Here is a 13,329-nt window from a genome sequence, read left to right on the forward strand (position 1 = left end):
GGTCAGAAACAATTCTAATCAACCCTACAAATATTTTATTTATCATAAAATATCTACANCCTATGATGACGACTCTGCCACTAGACATTTGAGATGTTCACCTGATGGGAATCCTCGATCTTTCACATTTTTGAAATGGCAGCATATATCTGTGTATGGTCAGTTGATTCGTGAACTTGATGGAGTGACCATTGGTCGTGAGTCTGTGCTGACAATTCCTGACCCTGGTCTAGACACCAGATACCAGGATACTGGTTACTATGTATGTAGTGTGGAAAACGGAGTACTTGGCATGAACGGCCAGTTGGTGTTTAGTCGGACAGAGTTCTTCAATGTAAAAGGTGTGTATATTTTAATTTGCCTTTCCGAATTACAAACAATGCGTAGGCGATTTGTCTTTTTTTCATCGTTCGTTTAAGATAATGTTTTTATGATTTCAAATTCTTTTCTAGATCACATAACATTTTTTCATTCTCCTCTATATTCGCTTTTGTTTGTACAAATATATTAGGTCGACCCCTTATCAAAGTAAACACGGTTTTAAAACTAACAAAAAATACCACGCAAATGAGTCTTAGCTCTCTATAATTAATGCCAATCATCCGAGTTATCAAGAGAAAGTGCCCGATGATAATGTAGCAGAAGTCAAAGGTGTTATTACCTTATAACACCGTCTTCTCAGATCAAGACTACCTTGGAGTATGTGTGTTGTGTTATTTGTTGCGGTACGTCGTCTATCATTCAGTCATCAACACGAATCCATATTAGGCATACCAGAGCCAATAGATTTGAATATTTCGTAAATGGATGAAGGGAGGAGACAAACGTGATATAGGGCATAATAGGTAAAGAGTGTTACTAGTGTAGGGAAGAAAGAATATACCTTAACTAAAAACTGACTTAACACTGAAAAGATGATTACTTCAGTTCGTAAGATCATATTTGTCATTTATATCATAGGTATGTAGCGTTTTAAAACATTCAAAATGTTTCTTATACGAATAATCATCTTGATATTGCGAATGTTCTTTTATAAAAACTGTAGTTTTACATTTTAACATAAAATGTGTTCTGTTTTTTATTCATTTTTCTCTGTAAATTCTATGGCAAGGCCAATAACAATCGCTTGTCCCATTTTTCACTGTGTCATTTGACTGTACAGCAATGAAAGAATTGTTTTACGTGAAAAGACAACAAGGTTTTAACTTAAGTTATATATAAAAACGAAATGAAAAGGGGAATCATTAGAAGAGCGTTTTTTGACAATTATACATGTAGTTTTTTTCACATGATCTGTCGTGGTGCATTGTTTGATTATCCCGCTGTACATGTCCTTTCCATCTATTTGCATGAGACATGTCTGTCCATTGTTTTGTGCATAGAAAACAAAACTTTGATAGCTGAATAAGTTTATGCTTTTGAATATTGGTTATGTAAGTCAGTATAATTGCATTGAAGCTGACTTGGAGTAAAAACAAGAATCAATATTGGATTAACAGAAATGACAGCAATCCTATGATTTACGTTACACGGTTCAAATATGTCAGCGGACACAAATCTGGGATAATTATATTTGTAATACATGTTTGGCATCAAGTTTGTTCCGGTGATATATTTACCACAGTGACGGATTTTCAACTGATTAAACTGTTGACCTTAACAGACAAATAATTAATGCAGTTGTCAAATATGATGAATATGAATCAAAGGCCGAGCAGAGGGTCATTTTTCTGGGATAAAGGATTATTACTTAGGTCTAGGACTTAGAAAATGACTTGATTTTCATTCTATGCCGCGGGAATTCGAGGATTACCAAGATTTCGTTTTGATATTGGGTCCAATGTATTACTCAACATTTTTATTTATTATATATTTTTTTACATCAGAGCTATTCTTCATTTGTAGCTCCACCAGTGTATGGTATCAAAACTTCAGTGTTTCCAGGACAAAAGGAAACGTCTATAAACATACTGATCCCCTTCTACAGTACTAGTGGTCTCAGTAAGGTGGAACTTTCCAGGAATCGGTCAGTAGTCAGTAACCGGTTTGTGCTGAACACCGTCCCAACCAATGTCTCTCTGACAGTCCATGGTACAAACATAACAGTTGGTGGATTCACTACAGAGATCAGCGTCCAGACTCTACAACAGGAAGACTTTGGTAACTACACACTCCAAGTGACCAACGAAGTGGGAGTTCAACAGTTTGAATTTTACCTTAAAGCAGCAGGTAAATTTCCATCCCAAGTAAAAGCTGTAGAGTATACCTTTAGTAACGAATTCTGGTGTTATGGAGAACACGTATTATATATGTTTCACCATTAAAGGCCTTGCTACTTTGACAATTATTTTAACATATCTTGTGGACCAAAACACAAAAAGTATATCGTAGTGTAAACAGAACCATAACTCGAATTCAAATTCGACAAAACGAACAAAGGAAGACATTTACATGGAGGCGTCCAATGCTCCGTATTCGAATCAAGAACCAGGCTAGTGCCAACAAAACTACAAGACATATTTATGAGCGTAAAATATCGATATTCATATTACACAAGCAAATTGCATTTTTCCATTGATATCATAATGGGTTCCATAAACCTGGTTAGTGATCTTCATCAACTTGAATCCCTGTACATTATGTGTTGTATGTTTGTCTGCCAACAGTCGAAATCAACCAAGTATTCTATTTAATACCAAATGTACTGTGAACTGTTACCATCAGGGAAGGGAAAGTTCACGGACATCGAAATTGCCCCCGCTTATTGTACAGTTAAGTAGTAAGCCGTCCCTGTTAGACATGTTGTAGCTAAAGAAAGAAAAAACGGCTGACGTAGATGAGTCTTTATCGCCCTTGATTTCAGTTCAGTTCAAAACAATGACTCTAACGATTTCATCCTCATTATATTTCATCTTGGCGTTGTTTTCACCACAAGTCACCCATCTACGGTGTTAGGTCTTTTCGGTAACAAGACACGATTTCTTTCGGGACTCAATTCGCGTCGTCTTGTGATAAGGCAATAAACGTTTCGATCAATGAAAAAATACCAATTTGTTTTGGTACCACAAGATAACGTTTTTGTAATGGCGTCATATTGTAATCAACGGTATAATGGTATAATGGTACTTGGAATTGTAGTAAGAAGTTGGATAATGGTTTGGTTTACCAACCGATATAAGACGTTGTTCATCCAATAGGCAGTTCCGTATCCTAGTAATAACACTTGTTTGTGGTATCCGTAGAACAAACGAGTGAAACAGAAGCGTGATTGCTTGCCTAGTATTTCGTCTTTAAAACATAGGAAATGTATGAGAAGGTCTTGATGGTTATCAAGCATCCCCAGACATTAAATTGGATTATCTCCATCGACTATCTATCTATTCACTATAAGCCAAAGGACGTCTTGTTCATAAAATCACAAGATCTCTTATCTCAATTTAATATTTTTTCAAGCAAATATACGAATATATCTTAAGATTAAATTTGAATTGTCATTTTTGGGAAATATTTTGTATTAATCATTCTTTCCTAATTAATTATCGCCTTTTTGAGTTAAACAGTTATTCAAAAGTTGCATTTTCTGCCGCGCGTTTCCAGTCAAAAATATTCTCATGATGCTGATGTTACCAACTACTTATAATGGATACCATTTCACAGGCCCACCTGATGCACCTACAGATCTGCAAGTAACAGAACGAGCTGTAAATAGTATCAGGATGGAGTGGACTGCCGGATTTGATGGTGGTTTTCCACAGCAGTTCATTGTAGAATATGCTACAGGAGTTTCAGACTGGATAAAGTTGGCCCCCATACCGCACAGTAAAACCATGGAATCTGCCAAGATAGAAAACCTGAACGAAAACAAGTTTTACAGAATCCGTTTGTCTGCCGTCAACAGCTTTGGTTCGAGTAGTGTCATATTTACAAACACGTCTACTATTTGTAAGTGTTCTTCTCCACAGTACCTTGACCATTAAACTATAAAAGCTTCTGTTAAGATGTTACTATTTGAAATGTAAATGAAGAAGCTATCGCCAGCCTCAATGTTTATGTCAGTTTCTGTATGTGTTGATGTACGTTAACATTGGTTTTTCAATTTCTTAAATATCGTACATAATTTTGTTGACCCTTGAAGATTACAAACATTTTATTTTTATGTTTCATAAAGCGATAACCATTGAACAAGCTGCAGATATTGGTGCAATTTTAGGAGGAACTTTTGGAGGATTTTCTGCCATTGTTATCATGACAGTTGTCTTTGTAGCGGTACGCAGACGAATGGTGGTCAGCAAAAAAGGTTGAAGTAATTTATACGTTATCATTAAATTATTCTCATTTGTTCGAATTATACTGCAAATAGTATACTTTTTTTTTATCTTTTCACCATTTTGTGTGTTAATTTCGTTATAAAAATAAATCCCTTAGCTAAGATTTCTTGAAAAATGCATTCCGTGAACCTTTATCAACTTAACTAAGGAAGTTCCATTAACATTTTTCCCAATCTAGGCGGCCTTAATAGAACTTTTTTTATCAGAAAAGTACAGAAACCAATGTAAACAAACGACGTCTTTTTGCGGCTGTGGTAGGCCCCATGATATCTCTGACTGCTTAATTTCTTCTAATTTATTGAACTGCTGTGGTAAGTCTGGATAAAGGGGGAAAGGAGATTGTTTTCCTTGAACGAGATCGTCGTCCTTCTTGATTTTTTCCTGGTATTTTTTTTTACTGATCGGTGGGTCAACCGGACGACAAAAATTAGGGATTGGTCCAAGGAGGCATTTAATAAGTACGTTGTTTGTTTTCCAGTCATTTTACGTAGTCTACTTATTCATACCTGATGCATGACGTGGTACTTACAGGTGGGAAATAATTATCACTATTGTTTGCATCGGGTATTGGAATTCAGATTTGCGCTCCACCAGAGACGTACATATTTACAGATTCTGACTTATTATTGTTTGTCACAATCGCCGATATCGTTTCCGCTTAATATGAAAATGTCTTAGTCAGTTTTTGTTTTTAGGAGCACCTTAGCAATGAACGTCCGGGTTGTCGTGGGGGTTCCGTTAATGTAAGGGAGGATTTAAGTTAAGGAAGATTTGTGAAACGGAATTTTATTTTAGCTAAAGGGTCTCCTTCAGTTTGAGGAAAACCAGCTTTAAGGTGCTCCTTAAAGTAAAGGAACGTTCATGAAACCGGGACCAGTTTACGTGAAAATAGTGGCAACAATGTTGCAGAAAATTTCAATAAAAAATAAGATCTTATGTTATGATTATAGTATCTAAAATTAATTCTTCTTCAGCAAGTGTTGTTGAAATGCAGACGAGAAGAGATGAGTAAGTATAATATATACACTCATTATAATTTTATTCGAAATATGATTTACATTTGTTATAATTATAAGATTGTCTACTGATAATCAATGTCTTATCTGATGTGACATATTTGATATAAATATATTACAACGTATATGACGTCATTATTTTTGACGTCTTATATGTGCCATGCATGTCCATGATATTACAATGCAATAAATATAAATCTTAAGATTTGTGGCGAAAATACTAGCGAAATTTAGTCTTAGGTGTTTTGTTTTATTTTTCTCAGGTATATATACGCGCTGAATGATATTCTTTTGTGATAAGCAAGATCAAATGTATACGTCATTATCATTATTTAGAGTTAGTGTTTGTAATGATCCACACAACTGACGTTGGATATGTAATAATAAGCTCAGTGATACTTATGTCATAACGCAGTCAATGTCGCTTGGTGAGCTACCTAATCTCCACAAACTGTCAGATTTCTGGCAGATAATCATTTGATGCTAAAACTGTAGTTGAACAAAATTAATTAAATCAATAACAACTGATTGAGCATGTATCTCATACTATCAAATCAATATGCATTCTACAAACAAAAGAACCCATTAATTTGTGATAACCGATATTTCTTTTTCAAACTTTATATCCACCTACAATTCTAATAAAAACAACGAACATATCTTAAAACAACGTCATATATATATTTGCAGAAATCAATATGATCAAATAAACCGAAATGAACGAGAACCACCCTCAACGTATGAACAGATCAACAACGCTTTGACGGCTGAGCACTACGAAGGTATACGCACGACATTGTACCAGTAGCAAATTATTGCTAGAGTATCATTTTGGGATATTGCAAATCATATCTTCAAATTATTTTGTGTGTGCTTAGATGTTGGTTCCGTGTATACCCTTCCTCAGCATCATCCTACCTGTTTGTTCATAAATCAATTGTTACTCCCGTAGATAATATGTGGATGTTTCTTCGTTCATAACATGTACGATGCTTTGTTTTCTTTCATTTTCTTTCCATACACACCTCGATGAAAATGTAGGTGATCCAGGGAAGTTTAGAGGTATTTTTGTGTTGTGGATAGATTTTTCACGAATTTTATATACAACACTTTTCAGTTCAATAACCAAACGAAAATCTCCATTGATTTATCAAATATCGATAACATCGATCATCATGTCGTCACATTGTAATAATGACTATTTTATATTAAATGTATACTTATGTGTTTTTCCTGAACAAGAAACCGGAACAAATGCAATAGAAAGGATTTGCTAAAATATATCAAGGAAGAGATATACATATTTCCTTGAATAGTTTTGGAAAAAAAGTCCTTTTTTTAATTTCCATTGAAATGATGTCTTTTAACGGCTAGAGAAGTTTTGCTGATGGCTAGATTCTTTTTGTATTAATGTGAAAAATGGGTGTGTAAAGCGGTTCAAATATTTCTAAAATTATGAGAAAGGTATCGGCAACCTCAAATATTTTTAATATGTATCGGTTGCCATTTAATAGGGGATGCATATGATTTATACATACTCAGTTATACAATGAGTTGCATCGACGCCATATTGAACTGGTAAACCGATAGACTAAGTAAGTGGGGTTGTTTTCCTTTTCACCAGTCGATGCCTGGGTTAGGTACTGCAAATAAGACGGCTTATTTTTACATTTCCTCATACAAGGCTTCATACAAGAATGCTATAAACGTGCTCTGTGAGTGACAAGTCGGGTAATTTACATGACCAATAATACAACACAGGAACATTGCTTTGCTACAGACAAGGTCCTGTTGACGCGACTCGAACACTCTAACGCGTTATCTTGTTGAAGAATAGCTTTACCGCCATGATGTTACAAGCCTAGGTATCCGCATACTACATTTACCAGAACAATATCTCCATCGATGCAGATATGGCGACTAGGCAAGATTTGAATCATCTGCTTTTTTTCAGTACATGTATTGTATAATAATGGAAATAAAACATTTGTTTCAGATACATCACCCGTTGATAGTGCGGAACAGCAACGGTGAGTTTTTATTTACGATATACTATCAAATATGATTTGTATACATGTTGTACTACCTACTATCTTATGCTTCTTATATCATTTTAGGAAAATCGATGGAAATTAAAACATAAACTTATATACCTGATTATAGACATAGTCATATTCAAATATATCTTAATTTTTTCCCACTATCGCACATATTTATTTACACAGTGTATACGAGGTGCTACGAGAACGATCTGACCAAAACGTTTATGATGACCTCAGTAAAGCGCAGACAGGTAATAACTCATCTATTATCATTATTTATCTATTTTTTCCGAAATTTTGGTTGGACCTTAAAGGATAACTATAACGTTGCCAGCGACACGGTGAACATTGATAATTTTCTTATCTTTGATCTTCTCTGTTGACTGCACATAATTTTCACCCAAACCCTTGTAGGTAGCTTTGATGCTAGGCAGATCATTGGCATTGCTATGTTACTCCTGACCAGCTTATATCAGAAGCAGACTGGCAAGTCTGTACAATTGTTACACTCTGGTACTACATGTAGATATTTAATTACAGTGTTTTGAGCAGAAACAGGAAACACAAACACTAAGCAAGTGCTACGCAAACGGTACGCAAGTGCTACGCAAACGCTTCGTTCAAAGTGAACGGGTCTGTATCACTGATGAACAACTGTCAGTTTGATTATTATCGCCAAAAGAGAAATCGATCAACAATATATTTGTTTTGCAGACAACGCTATGCAAGGAACCTTAACAATATATTTGTCTTTACTAATATCATGGCATATATCGTTCGTTATGTTGGTCGAAAATAAAATTCTAGTCCATTTCAAATTATAGAAATCAATTTTGTCATAAATGATACCGTCCTTTATAGAATAAAATCCGTATCGCGTACAACATATGTATCGCCGAATTAAGGAGGCTCCACCCTTTCACAATTAGTCGGCAGAACTCAATGAAAGTTTTACATAATGGTTATATCACTATGTAGAGGTGATTTTAAGAAAATCTAATAATTCCGATAAACCGGGGAATATTTTGTAAAAAATACCGAAAAATTGATTTTTTGTCAAATTCAACACTTTCATATCTTTTGAGTGTGTGGCACCGTTCAAAACTATTACAACAGTGAAATAATGGTCAGAAACAATTCTAATCAACCCTACAAATATTTTATTTATCATAAAATATCTACAATATGTTACAAAAAGCGTTTTTTTTTTGAAGTTGTATGGATAAAAGTTACTAAATACAAGCTAAAAGCAAACAGGACACATAGTTTCATACAAAAAGAGTGAAAAATTGAGCCAAATACACACAAAGTCTCATTTATTTTACATTTTACAATAATTTTGATCCTGATAAGAGTTGTCTAACTTGAAAAAAATCGGAACTTTTTGGAGAGGGATAGATTCTTACAATGACACTTATTTTCTTTACTAAACCAAAAACGACGGAAATAAATTGAATTACTATATTTAATTGGCAATTTACTGTACACTTTGGACATCATTCCATAGCCCGCCTACGCATGATGTAACATAGGCTATCGCATGGTATGCCGTTATCACGTGCACGCACATGCACATGCAATTTATAGGGATCTTGATATTTCACAAACCACTATTTTCACAGAGTTATTGAAATTGCATTTGTGAAACGATTTATCTGACAGAGCGTAACTCGCTCGACAACAAATGTCGTAGCGACCAAGAGCTTGTGAACTACTGTTAGCACGTGATACGTACAATAAAAACACATTAGTCTGCATTACATGCGCCTCATATACGACCTTCTTGAAGTCGTCTGATATTATGTCAGTGTCTTCCAAGGAGTTAATTAATGTCTTTGTATCATAAGCTTTATTTCTGAAGTACGTGTGATTACACATTTCCAAGTTAAGTCTCGATATCGGGTGTTGACATATCATCGTCACGCACGTGTACTTTTGTTTACCCGGTGTTACTATAACTTACACTACGGTAATAGAATGCCCGATACGCAATACGGAAATGACGACACGAAAATACGACAAGAAAAACATGTGTATAACGAAGGGTGGGAAGTCCTTAATCAAATTATTCCAAAAAACAGTATCAATTTAAACACATAAAACGTAATACTCTCAACTATAAACACATTTAGATGCTGTTGATTTCATTAAAAGTAATTAAAACAAAGTCGTGTTGTTTATGAACAAACATTTGTATTTTCAATCTGCATACCTATATATATTGCATAGTCACTTTTAAAACTACTCCACACATATAGCCAACACATTTTGAACATATTTATAGTTGTTGTTTTGCTTTGATGGTATATTTATCACCTAGCTTAATACATTGTTTAATACATTTTTTTATTTAATAGGTACATCCATTCAAAGTAATCCAGCAAAAGAGTAAGTTGAGCGTGCTATTTGTTGCTAGCTTAATTGATGAGAATAGTGGTTATAATAATAAGCATCAAAGCATGAAGAATAACAGCAGTGTTTATGTGTCCGACGTCACCTTTTACCTTTACTTTTTAACCAATATTTGGCCAGAAACATACAGGGAAAAAGGGCTACCAATTGTTTTCAAATTAATAACCTTCATCCATATTCAAGGTCACAGTTAAAAACATTTCAACTTCTTCTGGATAACCAAAATGCCAAGGGTGATAATATTTGACCAGCAGCATGAAGGGATGAAGTACTACTAACTTTGTTCAAGTCGATAACATATGGTCATATTCAAGGTCACAGGGGTCAATTGACTAATACAAAAAATTAACATTTCTTTCTGTATGTTTTTCTGTATATCCAAGAGGTTAAGGGTGATTATACTTTGCCATAGCATGCTGGTATCAAGGTCTATCAAATGTGTTCAAATAAATGACCTTCAACCATATATAAAGGTCACAGTGGTAAAATATGTTGAAACCTTTGAACCACTTGATGAATTACTAAAAAATCCATGTTGATAATATTTGGCCAGAAACATGCAAGGATGAAAGGCTACCAAGTCTATTGAAATAAATAATCTTCCCCCAATAGAATGACCCTGGATTATATTCAAGGTCACAGGAATTAAATATGTGAAAATCTTTTAATGACATCCTCTTAATAACCGAAATGCAAAAGAAAATGTGATGATATGTGACCAGTAGCATGCTAAGATAAAGGGATTTCAATGTTTCGTAAAGTGAATGACCATGACACGTTTCAAGATCACAGGGGTCAATATTTTTAAACATTTTATAGTCATCTTCTCAATATATAAAAGGTCTAGGGTGGCTATATTTGGCAAGTTGCCTTCTGGCATCAATGGTTATACAGTTTGTTCAACTTAATGTCCTTGTTTGACCTCCAAGGCCACAGGGGTCAAATGTGGTTAAACCTTTTTAGCATGTTCTTTTAATCACTTTGTCTCAAGACACAGTCAATACACTTAATAGTTTGCCTTTGGCTTTATTTGTATCCACTGTAAGGTCACAAGTTGAGCAATGCAAGCCTCGTTTTAATTATGATATTTGATACAAAATTAAAAACACGATGTATGGTATATATTTCCTTTGTTCGCTTAGCTCAAGTTACGAAAATATCCATCCTCAGCACAAACCGAAATACTACGAGAACATCGACGTAACACTGACAGGTACTATACCGCAATTTTAATTGATATGCAATTGTGATTTTTTTTTTTTTGCAACATTTTGAATTTTCTTTGAAATACTTAAGATTACTATTTGAAAGTTTTCGTCTTAAGTTATATCAAGGTGATCTAATTTTATAAAGAAAGGCATGAAATACGCGTAGTTATTATGCTAATTTTATTCTATTTTTTTTGGTAGCAACACTCACTTAATACACATAATCCTAATTAGCGTACCCGTCTAATGACATGAATGTTATTTTCCAAGCGTTATTTAATCTTATATTTTTTTTTTATTCACGAATCTTGATATTATAATGACTAATCATGGTTTTGTTTCTATGCAGGGACAAAAGATGTGCATCTATACACGAATACGTTCATAGGAAAAACTGTTTCAGGAACGTCGTGATTGAGAACGTTTCAGCGATACAATCTTTACACGCGCAATATTAGTATAAATCACTGTAATCAAATTACATAAGAGCAGCTTGTCACTGATACCATGCAGTTCAGTCAGAATTTTAGCTCTGTTTTGTGACTTCCTGATTTTCCTCATTCCGACATTCATGAACCATATTTACGCCGTTTTGCAATAACGTTTGATCGAATCAGGATAGGTATGCCTATCAATAACAGTTTTTCTAATTGTTTAACTTAAAATTAAACTCCAGTGAATTTTCACCACAAAGTTGAATTACAAAACCAGCCTGCAAAATAGATTTGTCTACGCATCTTTTTTCATTCATTTTAGTGACATTAATTTAAGGATGGTATTTCAGAAAATATCTTCAAAGTAAAAATATATCATAAAAAGAATCAGTCTCATTTTATGTGTGTGTATAGGCCCCTCTGCAGAGACTGCCATTTTACTTTTTATGGTGTATTATTGTCTTAATTGCTATACTATTTTAACTTATTATTTTAACTTATCATTCATATTTCATATTTTCATTCATTACACTAGCCTTGCTTTTTATCAAGGTATCCCGAATTCGATATTTGACTTCTGTTTACTACCTCGACGAGTGGGAGTAATCTCGTCCGCAATTTCGACCTACAGAGATATCCCGTTTCTCTCTCAGATGTTTTTACGTCGTTCTTGCAAGAAGAGCAAACACTTACGGTTACATATTTATTCATTACTTTTATTGATATTTGTTGTCTATTAGTTCAACCGAATACTCGTTTTCAAGATGAATTCGTTACTGTAATTAGTTTGTGGCTACAAGCTTGCTGAAGAGATATTTATTAACATCAGCCTATAACATAAGTGATAAATAATGATTTTCTGTTAAGTATTTTAAAGTGCAATATGTAATAGCTCATGTTTCTGTCTTGAGGATTGCCCAAGAAATTTCTTAACTTCTCACCAAACAAGATCCAATCGTATTTTGAAAGTTAACCTGTTAATTTAATTACGCGAGTTTGAGATATTGTGTGTGAGTAAATGTGAAAAATGGTATTGTTGTGTTGTTGGTTTGGATCTTACATGTGTGTTTGTAAAATGGAGAATGTTCTTTTTTTGTTCCAGCAAGTCAAATATCGCGATACATGTAATGTAAGTATTAGAGAATTGGTTATAGAAATGGACGTGTCGTGTATTTGATAACTTGTCTCAGTATAGATTAAGTGTTTACAACATAAGGATACGAACATACCCTGCCTATATATCAATTTTTCTGGATACCCGTATTTTATTACTTTGTTTCTAGCTATGTGTTTGATACGGCATACATTGTACAAAAATATTATATCATTACGATTTGCATTTTTGTTTTCATTATTCATAGAAGTAATACAAATTACTTTTATGCAATTGTACACATGTCGGGAAAGGCCTAGGCAGCGGCCTGCTTTTATTGTATGTTTGTACAAGAACAATTCAAAAGAGAAAGTATTGATGTCATGCCTATTGTACTGTATAACTTTAACACGTTTAATAAACAGTACGCAGCATTAAGGCGTGTATTAAGTATCTGGTATTTCAAAGTTTTTATTTCGCTAGTTTAAGAAATGCCGCACAATAATCCATGGACTTCTTTAGCAATATAAGTTTACAGCTGGATAAAAAAGTGGAACAAACCCAAATAAGTACCAAAAATGGATCACTCTTTACAACAAAATACTCTCATACCTTCAGTTTGTGTTATGATAACCAAGCTTTGGGACGCATATTCACTATTCACACAGTGTTTTGTACACATGGTTAATTAACGTTTTACAATGGCACCAGGAGTGGTATTTTATTCTAAAAAAAATAACCGTGTGTTAATGTTACAAAATGGCGCGTACAAGGACTAGGCTTTGAGTTCCTGAGA

At 34.1% G+C, this 13,329-nt stretch overlaps 1 protein-coding gene across 1 annotated transcript in view; it reads left to right on the plus strand.

The window, feature by feature from the left end:
* The window catches only part of LOC110462945 (nephrin-like), a 42,821-nt gene extending 29,838 nt beyond the window's left edge, over positions 1-12,983 (plus strand). Inside the window, exons 8-18 of the mRNA XM_021517220.1 lie at positions 60-341; positions 1,906-2,229; positions 3,658-3,942; positions 4,169-4,297; positions 5,303-5,336; positions 6,035-6,126; positions 7,341-7,374; positions 7,570-7,637; positions 9,744-9,774; positions 10,941-11,011; positions 11,356-12,983. Coding sequence (XP_021372895.1) covers positions 60-341; positions 1,906-2,229; positions 3,658-3,942; positions 4,169-4,297; positions 5,303-5,336; positions 6,035-6,126; positions 7,341-7,374; positions 7,570-7,637; positions 9,744-9,774; positions 10,941-11,011; positions 11,356-11,420 — 1,415 coding nt within the window. The 3' untranslated portion in view covers positions 11,421-12,983. The remainder of the gene's footprint in view (positions 1-59; positions 342-1,905; positions 2,230-3,657; positions 3,943-4,168; positions 4,298-5,302; positions 5,337-6,034; positions 6,127-7,340; positions 7,375-7,569; positions 7,638-9,743; positions 9,775-10,940; positions 11,012-11,355) is intronic.
* The last annotated feature ends 346 nt before the right edge of the window (positions 12,984-13,329 follow it).

Source organism: Mizuhopecten yessoensis, unplaced genomic scaffold (genome assembly GCF_002113885.1).
Source record: "Mizuhopecten yessoensis strain PY_sf001 unplaced genomic scaffold, ASM211388v2 scaffold1471, whole genome shotgun sequence".
In the NCBI taxonomy this organism is placed as follows: Eukaryota; Metazoa; Mollusca; class Bivalvia; order Pectinida; family Pectinidae; genus Mizuhopecten; species Mizuhopecten yessoensis.